Below are 18,916 nucleotides of genomic sequence, written 5' to 3' on the forward strand. Positions count from 1 at the left end.
GATGTGTGAAGGAACATAAAATTTAGCTTAACGTTACTTCCACGGCCCACATCAGCAATAAATACTGATAGTAACATAACTCATTGAATAAAAGATGTGGGCAAAATGAGTGAAGAGGTTCAAAAGGTGCAGACTTCTAGTTGGAAAATAAGTAAGTCGTGGGATTATAATGTACAGTATGGTGACTATGGTTAATAAGGCTCTATCATGTATTTGAAAGTTACTGCAAGAGTAGACCTTCAAAGTTCTCATCATAAGAAAAACATTTGGTAACTATGTATGGTGATGGATGTCAGTGAATTACTGTGATGAGTTCACAGTGTATACAAAGAGTGAGTCATCATGCTGTACACTTGAAACTAATATCATGTTATAGGTCAATGATATTTTGAGAAAAGAGACCAAAAAATAGAAAAAGATGGATCCATACTGATATAGATTAGTATATTTAAAAATGAGTGCCTGACAAAACCTAGAGTATTTTCAGTTACAAGTGTCTTCCCACAAAATGTTATTAATTACAAAGGGAAAGGGGGAAAAATCAATGCAGAGACTATAACACAATACTAGGCAAGTGCTGCCTTAACTCAGTTTTGATTCATTATTAAAAACTCTGAATTCCTTTCCATGGGTAGTTTGCTCAGCCCTCACCCCAGCCATTTCTCCTTGGGCTCTAATACTGCAGCTTATAATGGGCACCCAACTTACAGCAGACCTCAGATACGTAACACAGAGGCACAGATCCTTCACTGCTATATCTGAGGAATTACTCAAACTATCCAATCCCTAGGAAGCCCGTGCAGTGTAGCTAAGCCTACCACATTCTGCTTGCATATATAGCTGCCTCCTACAGTCTCACCTTGCTGTTACCTTATATTTGGGTGCAACTTCTGGTGTGGCAGCTGTCTCTCATTTGGCAGTGTAAGTAACAAGAAGAGTTCTGCCTTTCATCTATCTGAGTGGCGTGTGTTGTGTCCCACCACCCAAAGAAGATTTAATTATACCTAAGATCATACAATTATGAGACAGAAGCCTGGCAGGCAACACCTTAATCAAGGGATAAAAATCAGTATCATCAATAAATGAATAGTTTGAAATCTCATACCACTGATTGAGTGCAATGAGAAGAATATGACATTATTTCTAGGATATTCTTGCCAAAATGTGTAACCGGAATTGAATAGTGAGGGAACATCACAGAGACCCAACTGTGGGACATTCTACAAACTGACTGACTGATCAAGGTCATAAAAGTCATCAACTTCCCCTAACCTGTCCTGAACTTTCATGTGCAAACCTAAGCGAATGTTGGGGAAGCCAGCTCAGCAGGAAGCCAAGGGCGATGGTGGTGCTCACCAGACCCCCTCCGCCAGCACCCCTCCACACACACAGCATCTCATCCGCCTGTGGGCTCGTACCAGAGCCTTGTATGTCTGTGCCTCTTCCCCATGTCTCTTCCTAACCTGTTGTATTTCTGGGCATAGCTTGCGCTGTTTCTGAACTCTTACCTGTAACCTCAGATTGGACCTTGACTTCTAACTTCCTGAATGTGAACCTGGACTTAAAGTACCCTTTTGGTTCCTGAGTAGCCTAGCAAACTGTGTCCCATGTGGGATTTCCCAGACTCCAATGTGTATCCTCATTGCTTGTTGGTGCCTGACCGCCCTGCCTTGGTCCCTTCCCCCAGGCATGTAGGTGAGAGCCAGAAGAAAAGGTTTGCATTTTCTAGTCCCCTACCAGTTCCAATTAGATTTACTTTTATGCCATAACATTAAGGCTTGCTGGATACGTGTAATTTAAAGAAAACCTATAGAAAAATGATGGTCTCCAACTACTTTGTCAAGTGAAGCTTTAGAATAATGACTGGCAATTGTTTTTTTAGATACAACATGCTGATGTTGACTTCACTATTAAGTGATCTATCTAAAATTAACATTGGATATAGTTAATTTTGATTTGAATGTATATTGGACCTTCTAAATCATAATTTTATTTGAAAAATCTGATAAATTATTTTTGAGGTACAGTTTCAACAATGATTTGTTGACTCAAGGAATAGAACATAATCAGGGAGTTGGCAGAGTATTCATTTGGTAACCTCCAGCTCATTTTTGTATCTCTTGTGTGTGTCTTAAAGAACCAAACGAAGGAGTGGACAAATTTGTGCAAAAGCAATGATATTCCCTGCTCTGATGAGTATTCTCTTATGGGTAGCCTGGGAGAAGCAGTGACAATTCGAGCCTGGAATATTGCTGGGTTACCTTCTGACTCATTTTCCATTGATAACGGGATCATCATCATGTAAGGAAAATACTTTTCTCACAAATGATCTCTATTAATCAGTAGATTTATTTATCTGTGCATTTTTTAAACAATTACAGTTAGTAAACTGTTATAGTATTGGAAGAATGTACTTAAATTATTAATTAGCTAAATTAAATAGGAATAATCACTTCCTTCTAGTAATATTAGAATGATTGCATACTGGAGACTACAGTAAACAATCAAAAATGCTAATGAGTATTGCTTAATTTTTAATCAATTCTTAGCAAATAGAGCAAAGCCCTATTTTGCTCTAATGAATAAGTGAAGTCCAAAATGTTTACTCCCATAAAATTAAGAGAGTTTTGTTATTGCAGGATAATGAAAGGTTCAGTGGTGGGTCGGTGGTGGTGATGGACTCAAGTGTGCCACATTCTTAGTCCCTCCTGGGTGTGGGACCAGCTTCAATGACACAGCTATGATTCTGAGTCCTGGGCTGACTGGGTCTTTCCAGATAGTGGCTGCTATTCCTGGAATCTCCTGGTTAGTAGATAAATCCCATGGACACTGGGCTGGGAAAATACTGCAGGCTCCTCCCTCCTCACCTTTGCTCCAGGTCTTCTCTCCCCCAAACCAAAAACTTCAGCCTGACCCAGTATGAGGACAATTATTATTCAGGTTTTTTCCTAGTTCACATTACCGTGGGTCTTCTGTCACTGGGTCAGTCTTCTTGGAGGTGTTAGCATATTAAGAATAGCCCAGTAAACCATCAGGAGAAATGTTCGGTTCTGTGCTATCAGACTTTTGATTGGTTGTTAGTTAACTACTGAAAAAGTAATTGATGTAATAGTGCTAAATTTAGAGTAAAAATAGCAGAGGCGTGGATTTTTTAAAAATAGAATTAACTGCTCCGTGTGAAGATTATTCTTAAATTTTTCGTGTGTAGTATTTATTTTTTATTTATAATAATTAATAGTAAAAATTTATTAATTATTCCACAATTTAAAACTCTGGTGAATACATTTCTTTACTGCTCAACAAATGATCCTGACATATATATGGACTTACTTAGCATTTATTTACTGAATTGTTCTACAGGGATTTGAGGCATGTGTCATTTGAATATAAAGTAAAAATTGATGAAACCACCTGGGGAAAGTTAATGAAGTAGTTACTACTAGGTGCTTGAGACCAGTGAATCCTTACAGTTGGGCCCTGAATTAATTTCAAAGCTTTCTGGTCATGAAGGCAAAAAAGAAAAAGCTCATTTTTCTCTTTTTTTTTTAACCAAGTAAGTTGTACTTAGACCAACTTTTTCAGGAAATAAACTTAAATGTAATTATTTTGTTGATTTGGAAAAAAGACTACAAAGCTTTTCTTTGGGGAACTAAAATTAAGTAGTGGGTGCTCTGCTCTCATAATCTAAATTAATCCAGGTGAGAAATGATAGGATCTAGATAAATGATAAATATGTGCATTACTCTGCCACTGAAACAGATTTTTAAGTGCCTTTTTACAATTACAGGATAACAGCTAGGCTTTTAAATTCCTTAACCAGGTGGGTGGCATGCAGAGAGTTTGTATTGATGTTTAATGTGAGAAAACAATTAGACTTTGATCTATATGGGAGATTTGTGAAAGTTTAGAAGTCCACTTTTACTTTGTCCAGCTGAATCAATCAACTTCAGCCTTAAGAATAGTCCGATTTTTGCTGTTTTTGCTATTGTTGTTGCTATGTTTTCCCTTCCCAGAAAAGAATACTTCGCTTTTTCCCGAGGACTTGTGAATATAATTGGTCATGTCCCGCATAATGGTAGTTATGTCTTTATTGTTTCGATTTGCGATTTATATATCTTTATTCCACCGAGCAGGATGCCTATAACCATTACATTCATTGGAGACTAAATCGCTTCTTATTTTATAGCAACTAAATGTACTCTTTCTTTTGGGTCCAGTCCTATTTCAATAATAATAGAACTATTGGTGATTATTTTTCAAGAAAATAAACTCACATTTCAGGAAAGGAAGAGGTAAAACATGATGGTAATGAGCCAGAACCCATACATTTTTGCTATTTGTTTATAAAAGTGTTGAAATATTAGCAAAAAGTTACGGTAGCAACTTTACTAGGAAAGAAATATTAACCTTTTCCATCCTTGGCTTATTTTGTCAATGTATTTTGGTGATCTCCTACTGAGAGGTTCCAGTAAATAGGTTTAAGCTGATCATTTTGAAGTATCAGATAAGTATCTTATTTACTTGCTTAGTGTGTTCTTCTATCCCCCAGGGACACTTGCTGGGTAATGATGATACCTAATACTGAGCACTTCCTAAAGACCCAATCCTGTGCTAAGTGCTTCTTACGTGCTATCTCAGCTGACTGAAGAGTTGATTATTTGGGGAAAAGGGAAGAATCTATAAAATTTAGATACATTGGACTATAATTAACTTTTGCAGCTATTGACACGTGAAGGTCCTTGGCTAATCAGAATTTCAAGGGCTAGTGATAACATTAAATGTGATTGGATTGTATCTGAACATTTTACAGGGAAATAGTATTAAGATCGTTTAACAACTTGGTAAATAAATCAGACCTATATCTAATATAAACTCTGTTTTTTAAGAAATGTCTTTGAGTTTTCACTTCTGTGGGGGTCTGATAAATTAGGTTTATTTCAGTAGCAGTAATAACTGAGAGGAGCACCCACCTTTCATTGTCTGCTTTTATCGATTTTTATGTATGTACATGTGTAAAGAGGAAAATAGCAAAACTCTGAGATGCGCCACCGTTTGATATTTAAATTCTATGTCCTTCCATGCACGGTAGTGAACATGGATCATCACTGTTAAAAATATGTATTTTCGGGCGGCACCTGGGTGGCTCAGTTGGTTAAGCGTCCAGCTATTGATTTCAGCTCAGGTCATGATCTCATGGTCTATGACAGCAAGGCTCTGTACTGACAGCACGGAGACTGCTTGGGGTTCTCTTTCTCCCTCTCTTTCTCTCACTCTCTCAAAATAAATTAAAAATCAACGTTTAAAAAACGTATTTTTCAAAAGCTCCAAAGAACACCGAATTATAATCCTCTCTAGACCATCACAAAAGAACAAACAGTATTAAACCGTGGAATGATGAGTCTATAAAAATTCAGTTTTCATTTGGGAACCCCTGGTTTTTAAAGCATTTCTGGATTCATTGTTTGGTGGAGGAAGTAAGAGAAAAGATTATGTGGAGAAAAATGTTGTCGTATCAAAAAATAATGCAAAATAATAGTGGAGTGGAAGTAAACAGGAAATGAGGTGTTGGTTCATTTCAAATTCAGGATTTATATTCTGCCAAAGAGTGAAGCTGTTTAAACCAATGTGCGTTGCATGTAGCTCTCCAAAATAATTGTTGTTAAAACCAGTACATTCTTTTCTACCCACCCTGAAGAATGTCTCCTTTGAAGTTTTATTCATTTACTACGTTAGTCTGCAGAAGTCCTCATCTTTAAAAGAAAAATTTGCTTTAGGGGCACCTGGGTCAGTTGAGCACCTGACTTTGGCTCAGATCATGATCTTGTGGTTCATGAGTTTGAGCCCCGTGTTGGGCTCTGTGGTGACAGCTCAAGATTCTGTGTCTCCCTCTCTCTCTGCCCCTCCCCTACTTGTGCACATGCACATGTGCAAGCTCTCTCTCTCAAAAATAAAAACATTAAAAATTTTTTGAAGCAAAATTTGCTTTAAAAGAAAAAAAAACCGAAGTCACAACACTGTCCTGCTTTTCAATCAAAAAGATGTCATATTGGAGTGCCAGGGTGGCCTAGTTGGTTGATCATCCACACTCTTGATGTCAGTTCATGTCATGATCCTCATGGGTCATGAGTTCAAGTCTCACATTGGGCTCTGCACCGACACTGTGGAGCCTGCTTGGGATCCTCTATCTGCCCCTCCCCTCCATCCCTCCCTCCCTCCGTCTCTCTCTCTCTCTCTCTCTCAGAAATAAACACATAAGTAAATACTATTTAAAAATGTCATATTGGGGGTGTTGTTTGCAGAAAGTAAGTTTGATATAATTGTTAACTGGTATGGAACAGCACACCATTACCCCTTTTCCATTCAATTGCTTTTATATCTTTGTTAAAAACCAGTTATCCATGTATGTGTGGGTCTATTTCTGGATTGTCCATTCTGTTATATTGATCTATTTGTTTGCCTTTAAAATTTTTATTTTTAATTTTACTTATTTTGAGAGCGAGGTAGAGAGCAAGTGAGGGAGGGACAGAGTGAGAGGGAGACAAAATCCCAAGCAGGATCCACGCTATCAACCCAGAACCCGACAGAGGGCTCGAACTCACGAACTGTGAGACCATGACCTGAGCTGAAACCAAGAGTCAGACACTTAACCAACTGAGTCACCCATACAACCCTGTTTATCTTGATACAAATACCACATTGCCTTGATTAGTATAGATTTATCTTAGGTCTTGAAATTAGATTGTATATCATCCAACTTTCTTTTCCTTTTCCGAAACTGTGTCTATTTTTTACCTCTCCATATAAGTTTTAGAATGAGTTTTTAACTATCTACCAAAGATCCTGCTGGGATTTTGATTGGAACTGCATTGAATCTATACATCAATCTGAGAAAAATGACAATAAGTCTTCTAATTCTTCTAATCTATAAATACAATATATCTTTATTTTTTAAGATCTCCTTTGATTTCTTTCACCAATATTTCATTGTTAGATTTATACCCAGTACTTTTTAATTTTGAGGTATTATAAATGGTGCTTTTAAAAAGTTTATTCAGTTGTTGGTTGTTGGAATTAGAAAAGCAATTGAGGGGCATCTGGGTGGCTCAGTCAGTTAAGTGTCTGACTCTTGATTTTGGCTCAGGTTACCATCCTGTGGTCATGGAGTTGAGCGTCACATTGGGCTGGGCTTGGAGCCTGCCTAAGATTCTATCTCTTCCTCTCTCTCTGCCCCTCCCTCCCAATAAAAAATAGAAAGAAAGAAAAGCAACTGATTTTTGTACATTGACTGTGTACATTGTGACCTTGATAAATTCATTTATTCTACAATCTTTTATATAGGTTCATTATGATATTATATGTAGACAGTCATACTCTCTGCAAATAGAGACAGTTTCATTTCTTATTTTCTAAACTTGTTCCTTTTATTTCTTTTTCTTGGCTTATTGTATTGCCAAGGACTTTTTATTTTTATATTGGCATGTATAAGAATATTTGTTATACAAATATAATTTACACTGGCTAGTATATTGTTGAATAGGAGAGATGAAATTGCACATAGCTGTCTTTTACCCAATCGTAGGGGAAAGGAATTAGTCTTTCACTATGATATATTATATTAGCTGTGGGGTTTTTGTATATCTTTTTTATTAGGTAAAGGAAACTCCCTCTGTTCCTAGTTTGCTGAAGGATTTTACCATTTTCCATGCTAAATTTTGTCAAGTGCTTGTTCTGTGTCTATTGAGATAAATTTTTTTGCTGTTTTTCAAGCCCGAAGTTTAATAAATTTGAATAAAACCAGAATGAGTACGATTTTCAGAAAAGTTTCTTCCAGTTAATTTAGCTTTCTGATGAGGGTTTGACAACATGACATTTTTGTTTTAATGTTCAGTATGTTTTGTTTCTGCTTTTTGCAAACATGGTACAGTGAGCCTTACAATGTTCTACACATGATTAAAGATTTTGCAGGGTCTCCTGCTAATGATTCTGAATAGTAAGGTGTGCTCTGTGACCATAGAGAACAATGTCCAGCAGAATGTTGACCAGACTTTGCATCTATAACATAGCATGACATTGCTTTTACAAATAATTCCCTAATAAAGGTTGTTGTTGTTTTTTTTTTTAAATCTACTTCTAATGATCTTACTACCTTATCAGTGCCTGAGTATATGCGAGATCCATTACATACTTTAATACTCTGAGGTAGCTCATGGATTGCTGGCACAGGGGGGCACATGAGTAAAAATGGTGGCACTGCGCTGCTGTCTTGCCAAATAGCACACAGGCCTAGATTGTACTTGAGGCCCGTCTTCCAGTCTGCTCTTTCTGTTCCATCCCTTGGTGCCATCCTGCGCGTGTTACTGCCTCTTTAAAAACATTTCTGCAGACCAAATAAGTAAGTTGGCTTGTTCTCATAGCCTGATACCCAGAATGAGTGGTGTAGTACCAAATTCCTGCATTAATTTCTATGAAGCAAGCTGTGCATCCTTGCTCACCTGACTGAGATACTAATACGAGCTAATATTTATTGGGGCACAATGTATGTCAGACACTAATAGCCTCTTTTTAGTAATCTTCTCTATCTTCTCAAAATACCTATCAAATAGATACTATTGTTATCCACATAACTTACAACTCAGAATTCTGATAAGTCTCAAAGAAGTAAAGTTGTCCAAGGAAGAAAAGATTATTTCCTTCAAGTATTGATCAAGAATATCAGTGACTTAGGGGCTCCTGAGTGGCTCAGTCGGTTAAGCCTCTGACTTCGGCTCAGGTCATGATCTCACAGGTTCATGAGTTCGAGCCCCTCATTGGGCTCTGTGCTGACAGCTCAGAGCCTGGAGCCTGCTTCGGATTCTGTGTCTCCCTCTCTCTCTGACCCTCTGTGTGCTCTCTCGCTCTCACTCTCTCTCTCTCTCAAAAATAAACATTTAAAAATGTATATCGAGGGTGCCTGGGTGGCTCAGTCATTAAGCGGCTGACTTCGGCTCAGGTCATGATCTCGCAGTTCGTGGGTTCGAGCCCTGGGTCAGGCTCTGTGGTGACAGCTAGCCTGTTTCAGATTCTGTATCTCCATCTCTCTCTGACCCTCCCCTGCTCACACTGTCTCTCTCTCTCTCTCTCTCAGAAAAAAATAAAACATTAAAAAATGTGTATCAGTGACTTACAAACAATGTAATATCAGAAATTGAATTTATAAAAAGTTTATTTTTGCCTTGGACAGCAGACATCAAGCAATCTGTTTTTTAAAGTTTTGTTTTATTTTTAAGTAAATTCTACACCCAACGTGGGGCTTGAATTCAGTGACCCTGAGTCATATGCTCTATGAAGTCAGCCAGGCTCCCCAAACTACCTTAACTTTTAAAGCTAACTTTGTTCGGGCCTCTGGCAAGCTCAGTCCACAGAGCATGTGACTCTCAATCTCCGGTCATGAGCTTGAGCCCCACATTGGTTGTGGAACCTACCTCCTCCTCCTCCAAAAAAGGAACTTTGTTGTTTCTCCAAACTTTTTGGGGATCATGCATTCATTGGGAGCCAACAAGTGCTCCAAAGAAGAATCTCCAAATTGTGAAGAAAATAGGCATATTTCCTTTCAGAAAAGTCAAAACTAAAATGTTTAGCTATTTTTCCCCTTATAGTTAGCAGTAATTGTGCCTTGCATAAACCTCATTGGTTACAATACCGTCACTGCCCAAAGCTAGAATGTTTAGCAATTGAAGAGTTTCCCCCAACTACCTTTACATAGAGAACCTGCAATGTAGTGGCTCAGGAAGAGAGGCGGGATCCCTCCTTCCAAATCACCCCCGTCAGAGAAGGCCCATGGCTGAGTAGGAAGCTAGAAGTTTGGACTGAATGCCCCAGACAAGGAGTCTTCAAAGTGTCAGACCTTCAAGTCTGGCCTATGAAGGAAAAAAAAAATCTTAATTTGGGAGTGAGAAAATAGTGCTTTAGGACCACTGCCTCCAAACCTACATCCTCCAACAGTCCAAGAAAATGGCCAAGTACCGATCTACCTCAAGTCTGTGAGCTCCAAGATGCTTGGAGTTATCCTCAGGCGTAACTACTTTCCATTGTACGCATCTTCCTTGACTTCTGGGCTAAGCACAATGATGCCAGTACTGTCTCAGAGTCACTAACACTATTCTCTTCAAGAATTTCAGATGATGATACAGGTATGGTTCAGTTCTTCCTTTTGCATTTACATTTGGGGCACCTTTGGGTTTTTTGTTTTTTTTTGTTTAAGTAGGCTCCGTGCCCAAAGTGGGGCTTGAACTCACAACCCCAAAATCAAGAGTTTCATGTTCTATCCACTGAGCCAACAAAGTGCCTCTTAATTCTTCCTTTTGCATTTAGGGAAGACCACTATTTCCTATACCAGTTTTATGTGTTCTAATATAGTGTCAAAAATTACTAACACATTGAAATTAAAACATGAAATATTAGGAATAAAAAATAACACAAGGGCCAAAAATAAAATAAAATCTTAAGGAGGACCTGGCTGGCCCAGGAGGCAGAGAATATGACTCCTGATATCAGTCATAAGTTCAAGACCCCCATTGAGAATAAAGGTCACTTAAAATAATAAAATCTTAAACACAATTTTTTAAAATAACACATAGGCCAGGTGTAAGATAGCAGTGTAGCTTATATGCACCTCACCACCTCTCACCCTTCCCAGAGGCAAGGTCAGGGTATCATGGTCCAATTAAACCAAGACCAAGCCAGGTTGGTCTGTCCAAACGAAGTCCAAATGTCTTCTGCAAAATAAGTTCTGTGTAAGTCAGCTGCAGACCCCGGGCCAGTGGGGCATGTCATTCACTCAGCAGCACAGTGATATTTGGAGATTAATATTGAAAGCTGCGACTTGACCTGGCTGTCACCAAGAATCTGCTGTAGCTCATCACCTTCAAACCGGCCCTCCAGGCTTGGGGTCAGAGCCTTCCACTCCTCGGCAGTCTCTGGGCAAAGGCTGGCAAACAGAGCAATAAGCTGAAGACACTGGTGATGGTCTCACTGTTTTTGAAATGACTGAAATGGGCCATGACATTTGAAGTTTTCACGAAGACCTCAGGAAGTCTCTGTGAATCCTCTGCACTCTCATTCTGTTGCTTCCAATGCTCCAGAGGCATATGAACTTTTTTTTTTTTAAATGTTTTATTTTATTTCTGAGAGAGAGAGAGAGAGAGAGAGACAGCATGAGCAGGGGAGGGTCAGAGAGAGAGAGGGAGACACAGAATTTGAAACAGGCTCCAGGCTCTGAGCTGGCTGTCAGCACAGAGCTTGACACTGGGCTCGAACCCACGAACCGTGAGATCATGACCTGAGCCGAAGTCAGACGCTTAACCTACTAAGCCACCCAGGCACCCCGAGAGGCATATGAACTTCTGAACTGAGTAGTATCTCAGCTGTTTCATACTCTCTGGGAAAGGTATACTGTGAGGCATCATCCTGTGTTGCCAGCTGCCATGTCTACACCACACCATGGGGGGCGTCACACTCACACCCCCGGAAGTGGAGAGATGTGTTTTTTTAAGTTAGTTTGTTAATATGGTGAAGTTTACGGATTGATTTTTTTTGACTGTTTGACTAGCCTTGCATTTCCAGGATAAACCCTACCTGGTCTTCATGTATTCCCCTTATTTACATACGTCTGATTTAGTTTGATGATACTTTGTTGAAGATTTTTACATTTTTTGTTCAGGAGGAATCATGGTATGTGGTTTCTTTAATTGGGATGTCTACAGGATTTCATTATCAAAGTAATGCTGGCTTCATAAAGCAAATTGGAAAGTGTTCTCCCCCATTCTATTTTCTGGGAGAGATTATGTAGAATTATTATTTCTTAAATGTTTTATAGAAATAACCAAAGAAACTATTCACACCTGGAACTTTCTTTTTTGAAGACATTACCTATGATTTCAGTTTTGAAAGGGTTAAAGAACTATCAAGTTGTCTATTCTTTAAAAAAATTTTTTTTAATGTTTATTTATCTGAGAGAGAGAGAGACAAAGACAGAGCATGAGCAGGGAAAGGCAGACAGAGAGGGAGACACAGAATCTGAAGCAGGCTCCAGCACAGAGCCTGATGCAAGGCTCAAACCCACAAACCATGAGATCATGACCTGAGCCTAAGTTAGACTCATAATACTGAGCCACCCTGGTGCCCAGCAAATTATCTATTCTTTTGGTAGTTTCTATCTTTCCAGAAATTGGTCCATTTGAACTAACTTGTCAAATTTATGGCCACAAAGTTGTTTGTAGCATTACCTTCTGATCCTTTTAATGTCTGCATGGTTTATAATCATCATCTTCTCTCTCATTCCTGATATTGGTAATTAGCATTACCTTTTTTTTTTTCTTGGTCAGTCTAGCCATAGCATGGTAAATATTCTGGATCCTATCTAAAAATAAAGCTTTCATTTCACTGTTTTTAACTGACTTCTGCTATAATATTTATTATTTCTTGTTTTTGGCCTAAACTACACTTCTTTCTCTGGTTTCCTAAGGTGAAAGCTTGTTATTGATTTTAGATTTCTCTTCTTTTTTTTTTTTTTAATTTATTTCTGAGAGAGACAGCGTGAACAGGGGAGGGTCAGAGAAAGAGGAGACACAGAATCTGAAACAGGCTCCAGGCTCTGAGCTAGCTGCCAGCACAGAGCCTGATGCGGGGCTCGAACCCATGAACCATGAGATCATGACCTGAGCCGAAGTCAGACGCTTAACTGACTGAGCCACCCAGGTTCCCCACATTTCTCTTCTTTTCTAATCTAAGCATTTACTGCTATCCATTTCCCACTATAATTTCCCACTGCTTTAGCTGCATAGCACAAATTTTGATATGTTGTATTTTCATTTCCTTCAGACTACGTTCTAATTTATCTTGACACTTCGTCTTTATAGGTCATTTAAAAATACATTTTAAAATTTCAAAATACTTGATAATTTTAAGCTATCTTGTATTATTTTTTAATTTATAATTTAATTTCATTATGGTCAGAGAACATATACTGTATGATTCCAGTTGTTTTAAATTTCTTAGTTTGTTTTATGGCATAAATGTGGTCATCTTTCTGAATTTTCCATGTATACCTGAAAAACATTATTTTGCTATTATTGGGTAGAGAGTTCTTTACATGTCAGACTGAGTTGTGTGATGGTATTGTTCACATCTTCCTTATCCTTGCTAATCTGTCTACTTATTGTCTCTTCAGTTCTATTAGTTTTTGCTTCATGTATTTTGGAGCTCTGTTGTTAGGTGCATAAACATGTAGGATTGTTAGGTCTTCGTGATAAATTGACTTTTTTATTATTATGTAATGTCCCTCTGTATCCCTGATAATTTATCTTGTTCTGAAGTCTATATGTAATTCAGCTTTCTTTTTATTAGTGTTTACATGGTGTATCTGTTACAATTATATTTAATATAAATGTTATATTTAAAGTGAGAGTATCTTTCATATGTTTGCACATATAGGTGGATTAGGAGGAACTTAACGGAGGACCATGGGGGAGAAGAAGGGGAAAAATAGTTGGGGAGAGGGAGGGAGGCAAACCGTGAGAGACTCTTGAATGGTGAGAACAAACTGAGGGCTGATGGGGGTGGGGAAGAGGGGAGGGGGGATGGGCATGGAGGAGGGCACTTGTTGGGATGAGCACTGGGTGTTATATGGAAACCAACTTGACAATAAACTATTAAAAAAAAGTGAGAGTATCTTATAGGCAGCATACAGTCAGAGCTTGTATTCTTCCCAATCTAACCTCCCTCCATTAATTAGTATGTTTAGACAACTTTACACCTACTATAGTCAGTATAATTGAATTTAGACTGACTATTTTATTATTTTTCTTTTTGGTTTTTATATCTGATTTTTATTTTGTTTCTTATCTCTCATTCTTTTGGATTATTTGAATAATCCACAATTTTTAGTATTCCACTTTAATTTATATACTGGCTTTTTTTCACTAGAATGCTTTGTATTATTTTTCAGTACAAATTTTTATGTCTGCTCAAATAATATTTTCCCACTTCAGTTAAAATGTAGAATGCTTCTGTTGGTGTGAATGCCAACTGGTGCAGCCACTCTGGAGAATAGTAAGGAGATTCCTCAAAGAACTAAAACTAGAACTACCCTGTGACCCAGCAATTGCACTATTAGATATTTTCCCAAAGGATACAAAAATACAGTTTTGAAGGGGTACAAGCACCCCAATGCTTATAGCAGCATTATAAACAATAGCCAAAGTATGGAGAAAGTTGAAATGTCCACTGGCTGGTGAATGGATAAAGAAGATGTGGTGTGTGTGTGTGTGTGTGTGTGTGTGAGAGAGAGAGAGAGAGAGAGAGAGAGAGAGTGTATCTACCACATTGAAATCATTATAATCATATATAATGAAATATTACTCATCTGTCAAAAAGAATGAAATCTTGCCACTTGTAATGATGTGGCTAGAGCTAAAATGTATTATGCTAATTGAAGTAAGTCAAAGAAAAACAAATAGCATATGATTTCACTCACGTGGGGTTTAAGAAACAAAACGGATGAACATATGAGAAGGTAGGGGGAGAGAAGAGAGGGAAACCACAAGAGACTTTTAAGATAGAGAACAAACTGTAGGTTGATGGAGGGGAGTGAGTGGAAGATGGGCTAGATGGGTGATGGGTACTCAGGAGGGCACTTGTTGTGACGAGCACTGGGCACTGTATGTAAGTGATAAATCACTGAATTCTACTCCTGAAACCAATATTGCAGTGTATGTTAACCAAGTAAAATTTAAGAAAAAAAACTAAAAAAAAAAAATGTAGAATGCTTGCAACCATATAGTTCTCCTTTACCTTCCGCTGATTATGTTATAGTAGTCATGTGTATTATGTCTATACTTTGAATCCCCCCCAACTGAATGGTTATGTCTCCATATTAATACATATTTGAAAGAAATTAAGAGGAGAAAAATAGTCTATTACTTTTACTATTTTGTTGCTTTTTTCCCTAAGATCCACTATGGTATCCTTTCCCTTCAGAGTGAAGAACTTTAGAATTCGGAATCTGCTGACAAAGAATTTTTGTAGCTTCCTTGATCTGAGAATATTTTGCCTTTATTCTTGAAGGTTATATTGGTGGATGTAGAATTCTGGGTTGACAATTCTTTTCATTCTTCTGAGAATGTTCAACTGTGTTCTGGCTCTATGATTTCTGACATGAAGTCTGCAGTCATTTGCATAATTGTCATCGATGTATAATGTATCATTTTTATCTGACCGCTTTCAAAAAACATTCCCTCAAGTCTTTGGTTTTCACCAGTTTGATTACAGTGTATCTGGGTTTATGTGCATCTTTATATGTTTTTTTGGTTTTGTTTTTAGTTTCTCCTTTTTTGAGGATTGCTAAGCTTTGTGAAACTGTACAGTGTGTGTTTCACTGAATTTGAGAAAGTGTCAGCCATTATGTTTTCAAATATGTTTTCTACATTCATCTCTTTCTCCTCTCTTGGGAGCCCCCTCATATGAATATTAAACTCTTAATATTTTCTCACAGGTCTTGAAGGCTCTATTTATTTTTATTTTTCTTTCACTTTAGTATTTAAACTGGATTATTTTTATTCATCTTTTAGATCACTGATTTTCCTCTATTATCTCCTTTCTACTATTGAATCCTTACACTGGATCTTATTTCAGATATTTTTCAGTTCTGAAATTTTCATTTGGTTCTTTTTATACTTTCTGTTTCTCTGCTGAGAAAACCTCTCTTTCCATTTATTATTAATTATTATTATTATTATATTATGTTCACCATTGACTTGTGGAGGACGCTTTAAAGTTTTTTTGTTTTTGTTTTTTTTTTTTTTTTTGGTAATTCCAGCATTCTGCTTTTACTTTGCGAATTAGTCACATTCTAGCTGTTGGTATGTCAAGTAATTTTGGATTGCACCCTGGGCCTTTTGAAAACAAGATTCTGGTTGTTATTAAAATCTTCTGTATAAGACTGCTTTTTTTATTCTAATAGTCAAACAGCTTGGTTAGGTTCAGGTGCCAGTCTCTGTTTTTTCTTTCTGTGCATTATGTCTCCAATGTGAGGTCATAATTGAAAACTTTTGCTATGCTCTCTAGACATGCTTCTCAGCATGCATTACTCACGGCTGAGTCCGGGGCTTGGTTTTATATCAGCTCAGAATCTTTGGAATGCTTCTTTGGATATGTTTTGCACATGCACTGTTTGGTAGTCGACTCAGAACTCATGTCTGAAATAGGGAATCCTTTCTTAGGGACTGTCCCCTCCAGAATTTCTCCTGTACTTTCTATATCCCAGGAACCCCTTTCTCTGTATTCTTCTGTGCAAAATGATGGTATTCTCTCAGAGTTTCAGCTTCGCATGCTGTTGCACAACCCACGTCCACACTTGCGGCAAAGTGGCAAGAGGAAAAAGAAAAATACTGGGGTTCCCCCTTCTTTGGACTAAATCTTTGTGTTCGCCAAATTTATATGTTGAACCCAAGTCACCAATACGATGGTGTTTGGAGGTGCAATCCTGGGAGGTAATTGGGTCATGAGGGTGGAGTTTTGAATGGGATTAGTGGCTTTAAGAGGGCACTAATTTACCATATGAAAAGGCAACGTGAAGACTGCCATCTGCAAACCAGAAGGAGGTCCTTACCAGTCACTGGATCTGCTAGAACCTTGATCCGGGCTTCCCAGCCTTCAGAACTATGGAAAATGTCTGTTATTTAAGTCATTTGTTAGAACAACCTGAGCAGACCAAGACACCCTTACACCCCATGCACAGCAGAGGCCCCTTTGCCCGTCTCTGCTTTCCAGAGAAATTGACAACTCTCAGATTGGTTTTCTTTCTACATATGAATACAGTTAGGTGGCTGGGGTTGACCTGGGGACAGGGACAGAAGGAAAAAAAAGATTCCTTCAGAAGGAAAAAAAAGATTCCTTCTACCTATCCCCTGCCCCACCAGCTTCACACATGATCATTTTGTCTACTAGTTTGGATTTTTACTACCTGTGCCACTGCCCAGGGCCCCCATTAGGCCTGTTCTTCAACCAGTCAGAAGACAGAAAGGAAACACACACACACACACACACACACACACACACACACACACATACACACACACATAACTCAGTACCCCTTTATTGGTCATTTCTCCACTTTTAACTTTCTTCTCATTCACTTTTTATTATTTACATTTTAGAATCTGTAAGTAGTTACTTTTTGTATTTTATCTAGAACTTTTCATTGTAATCAGTGAAAGGGAAAGGCTATGATGGACTTGGCCCAGCTTGGTCAGCACCATAATCCTTTTCTCTGAGTTTGAGACCGTGTTCCTTGAACTGGTATTGTCCATGCAGGGAGGATTGCTTAGGAAATATCTGTGTTTAGAATCTGTTACCCTGTATGTTGTTTGTCAGATGGTTTTTAGTTTTTCACCTTCCAGTAGATTATCAAACTTTATTTGATCTAGGAAAAAATGATAAGAATAATTGTGGACCTTTCCCTCAAAGAGTATACAACTTAGATGAGTGATGCTGTTCACATTATAAAATTACCATAATAGAATATTATCATTATATCAGAGTACTATAAATGTAATATGGATGCTAAAGAACTTCAGAGAGAAGAGACCTCAAGACAGGCTTTGCATAGCATTTGACCTGACCTTGAGACATGCATAGGACTTGAACATGAAAGGATGAAGAGGACATTCATTTTGGACAGAGGAACAACATGAACATGGGTATTGTAGTTAAAAATTGTGGAAGCAACAGAAGGAAGAGTGAGTCATTCACTTTTTTGGGGAAAGCATAAATGCTAACACACTTAATCCTCCCAACTTAAACATATTTCTAAAATGTGACAGAATGAGGCTTTTACATATTTATAAGTTGTATTCCTTTCTAATTTTCCTTCTTACTCCCTTTAGTTTCTTATGGGTATGATTCTCATTTTACGAGTTGATTACATCTACGATATTACACTACTTTTGTGGTCTCATTTCTTCTTAGTATAATTAACATTATGGTATGGACTGAATTGTCCACAAACACCCCCCATTCATATGTTGAGTATATAACCCTCAATGTGACTATTTGGAGACAGGGCCTTTAAGGAGGTAATTAAGGATAAGTAATGGAGCCCTAATTCAATAGGACTGGTGTCTTTATAATCAGAGATACCAGGACCGCCTTCAGGGGAAAGGTCCACGTGAGGACAGATCAAGAGGGCTGTGTTGTCAGCAAGCCAAGGAGAAGGGCCTCTGGAGAAACCAAACCTGCCAGCACCTTGATCTTGGACTTCAGCCTCCAGAACTGTGGGAAAATAAATTTCTGTTAAGATCGTCTGTGGCACTTTGTGAATTGCATAACATTTGAGCTGACCTTGAAACACTCATAGGACTTGAACAGGAAAAGATGCAGAAGAAGTGCATTTTGGACAAAGGAACAGCATGAACATGGGTGCTGCGGTTAAAAATTGTGGAAGCAATAGAAGGAAGCCTGAGTCATTCCGTTTCAAACTGACTGTTCCACTGTTTAATGCTAATTTGGAGGGCAAGACTATCTTCTCTACAATATAAACTATATGTTTTATTCCAAGTTCTAACTTAAATGCAAGAAAGTATGATTATTTCCATTTTGGACAAATTATCCAATAAAATTACAAATTCATATTATAATGAGATGATGTTGAATAAATTGTCCCTTTTTAAACCCAACATTTTTGTGTTTTGTTTTTGTTCCAGTCACCTTTTATTTTCTCCTTCTGCTCTTCGGGCCAGCTGTGTGAATTTGCTGTGCTCACTTTTGAAGAGTATGACAGTATCTTTAGGAAAGTGACCAGAATTATGGCTTGTGTTTACTGAAACTTCCAAGAAAAGAACAGTAATCTTAATGCTGATTACATTTCACACAATGCAGAAAG

The 18,916-nt window shown here is 37.9% G+C and overlaps 1 protein-coding gene across 1 annotated transcript in view; it reads left to right on the forward strand.

Annotated features, from left to right (window-relative positions):
- Positions 1–18,916, forward strand: part of DNAH7 (dynein axonemal heavy chain 7) — a 252,298-nt gene that overhangs the window by 163,051 nt on the left and 70,331 nt on the right. Inside the window, exon 47 of the mRNA XM_039248955.1 lies at positions 2,138–2,301. Within this exon, the coding sequence (XP_039104886.1) occupies positions 2,138–2,301 (164 nt within the window). The remainder of the gene's footprint in view (positions 1–2,137; positions 2,302–18,916) is intronic.

Source organism: Hyaena hyaena, unplaced genomic scaffold (genome assembly GCF_003009895.1).
Source record: "Hyaena hyaena isolate Hyena2069 unplaced genomic scaffold, ASM300989v1 scaffold_325, whole genome shotgun sequence".
Classification (NCBI taxonomy): Eukaryota; Metazoa; Chordata; class Mammalia; order Carnivora; family Hyaenidae; genus Hyaena; species Hyaena hyaena.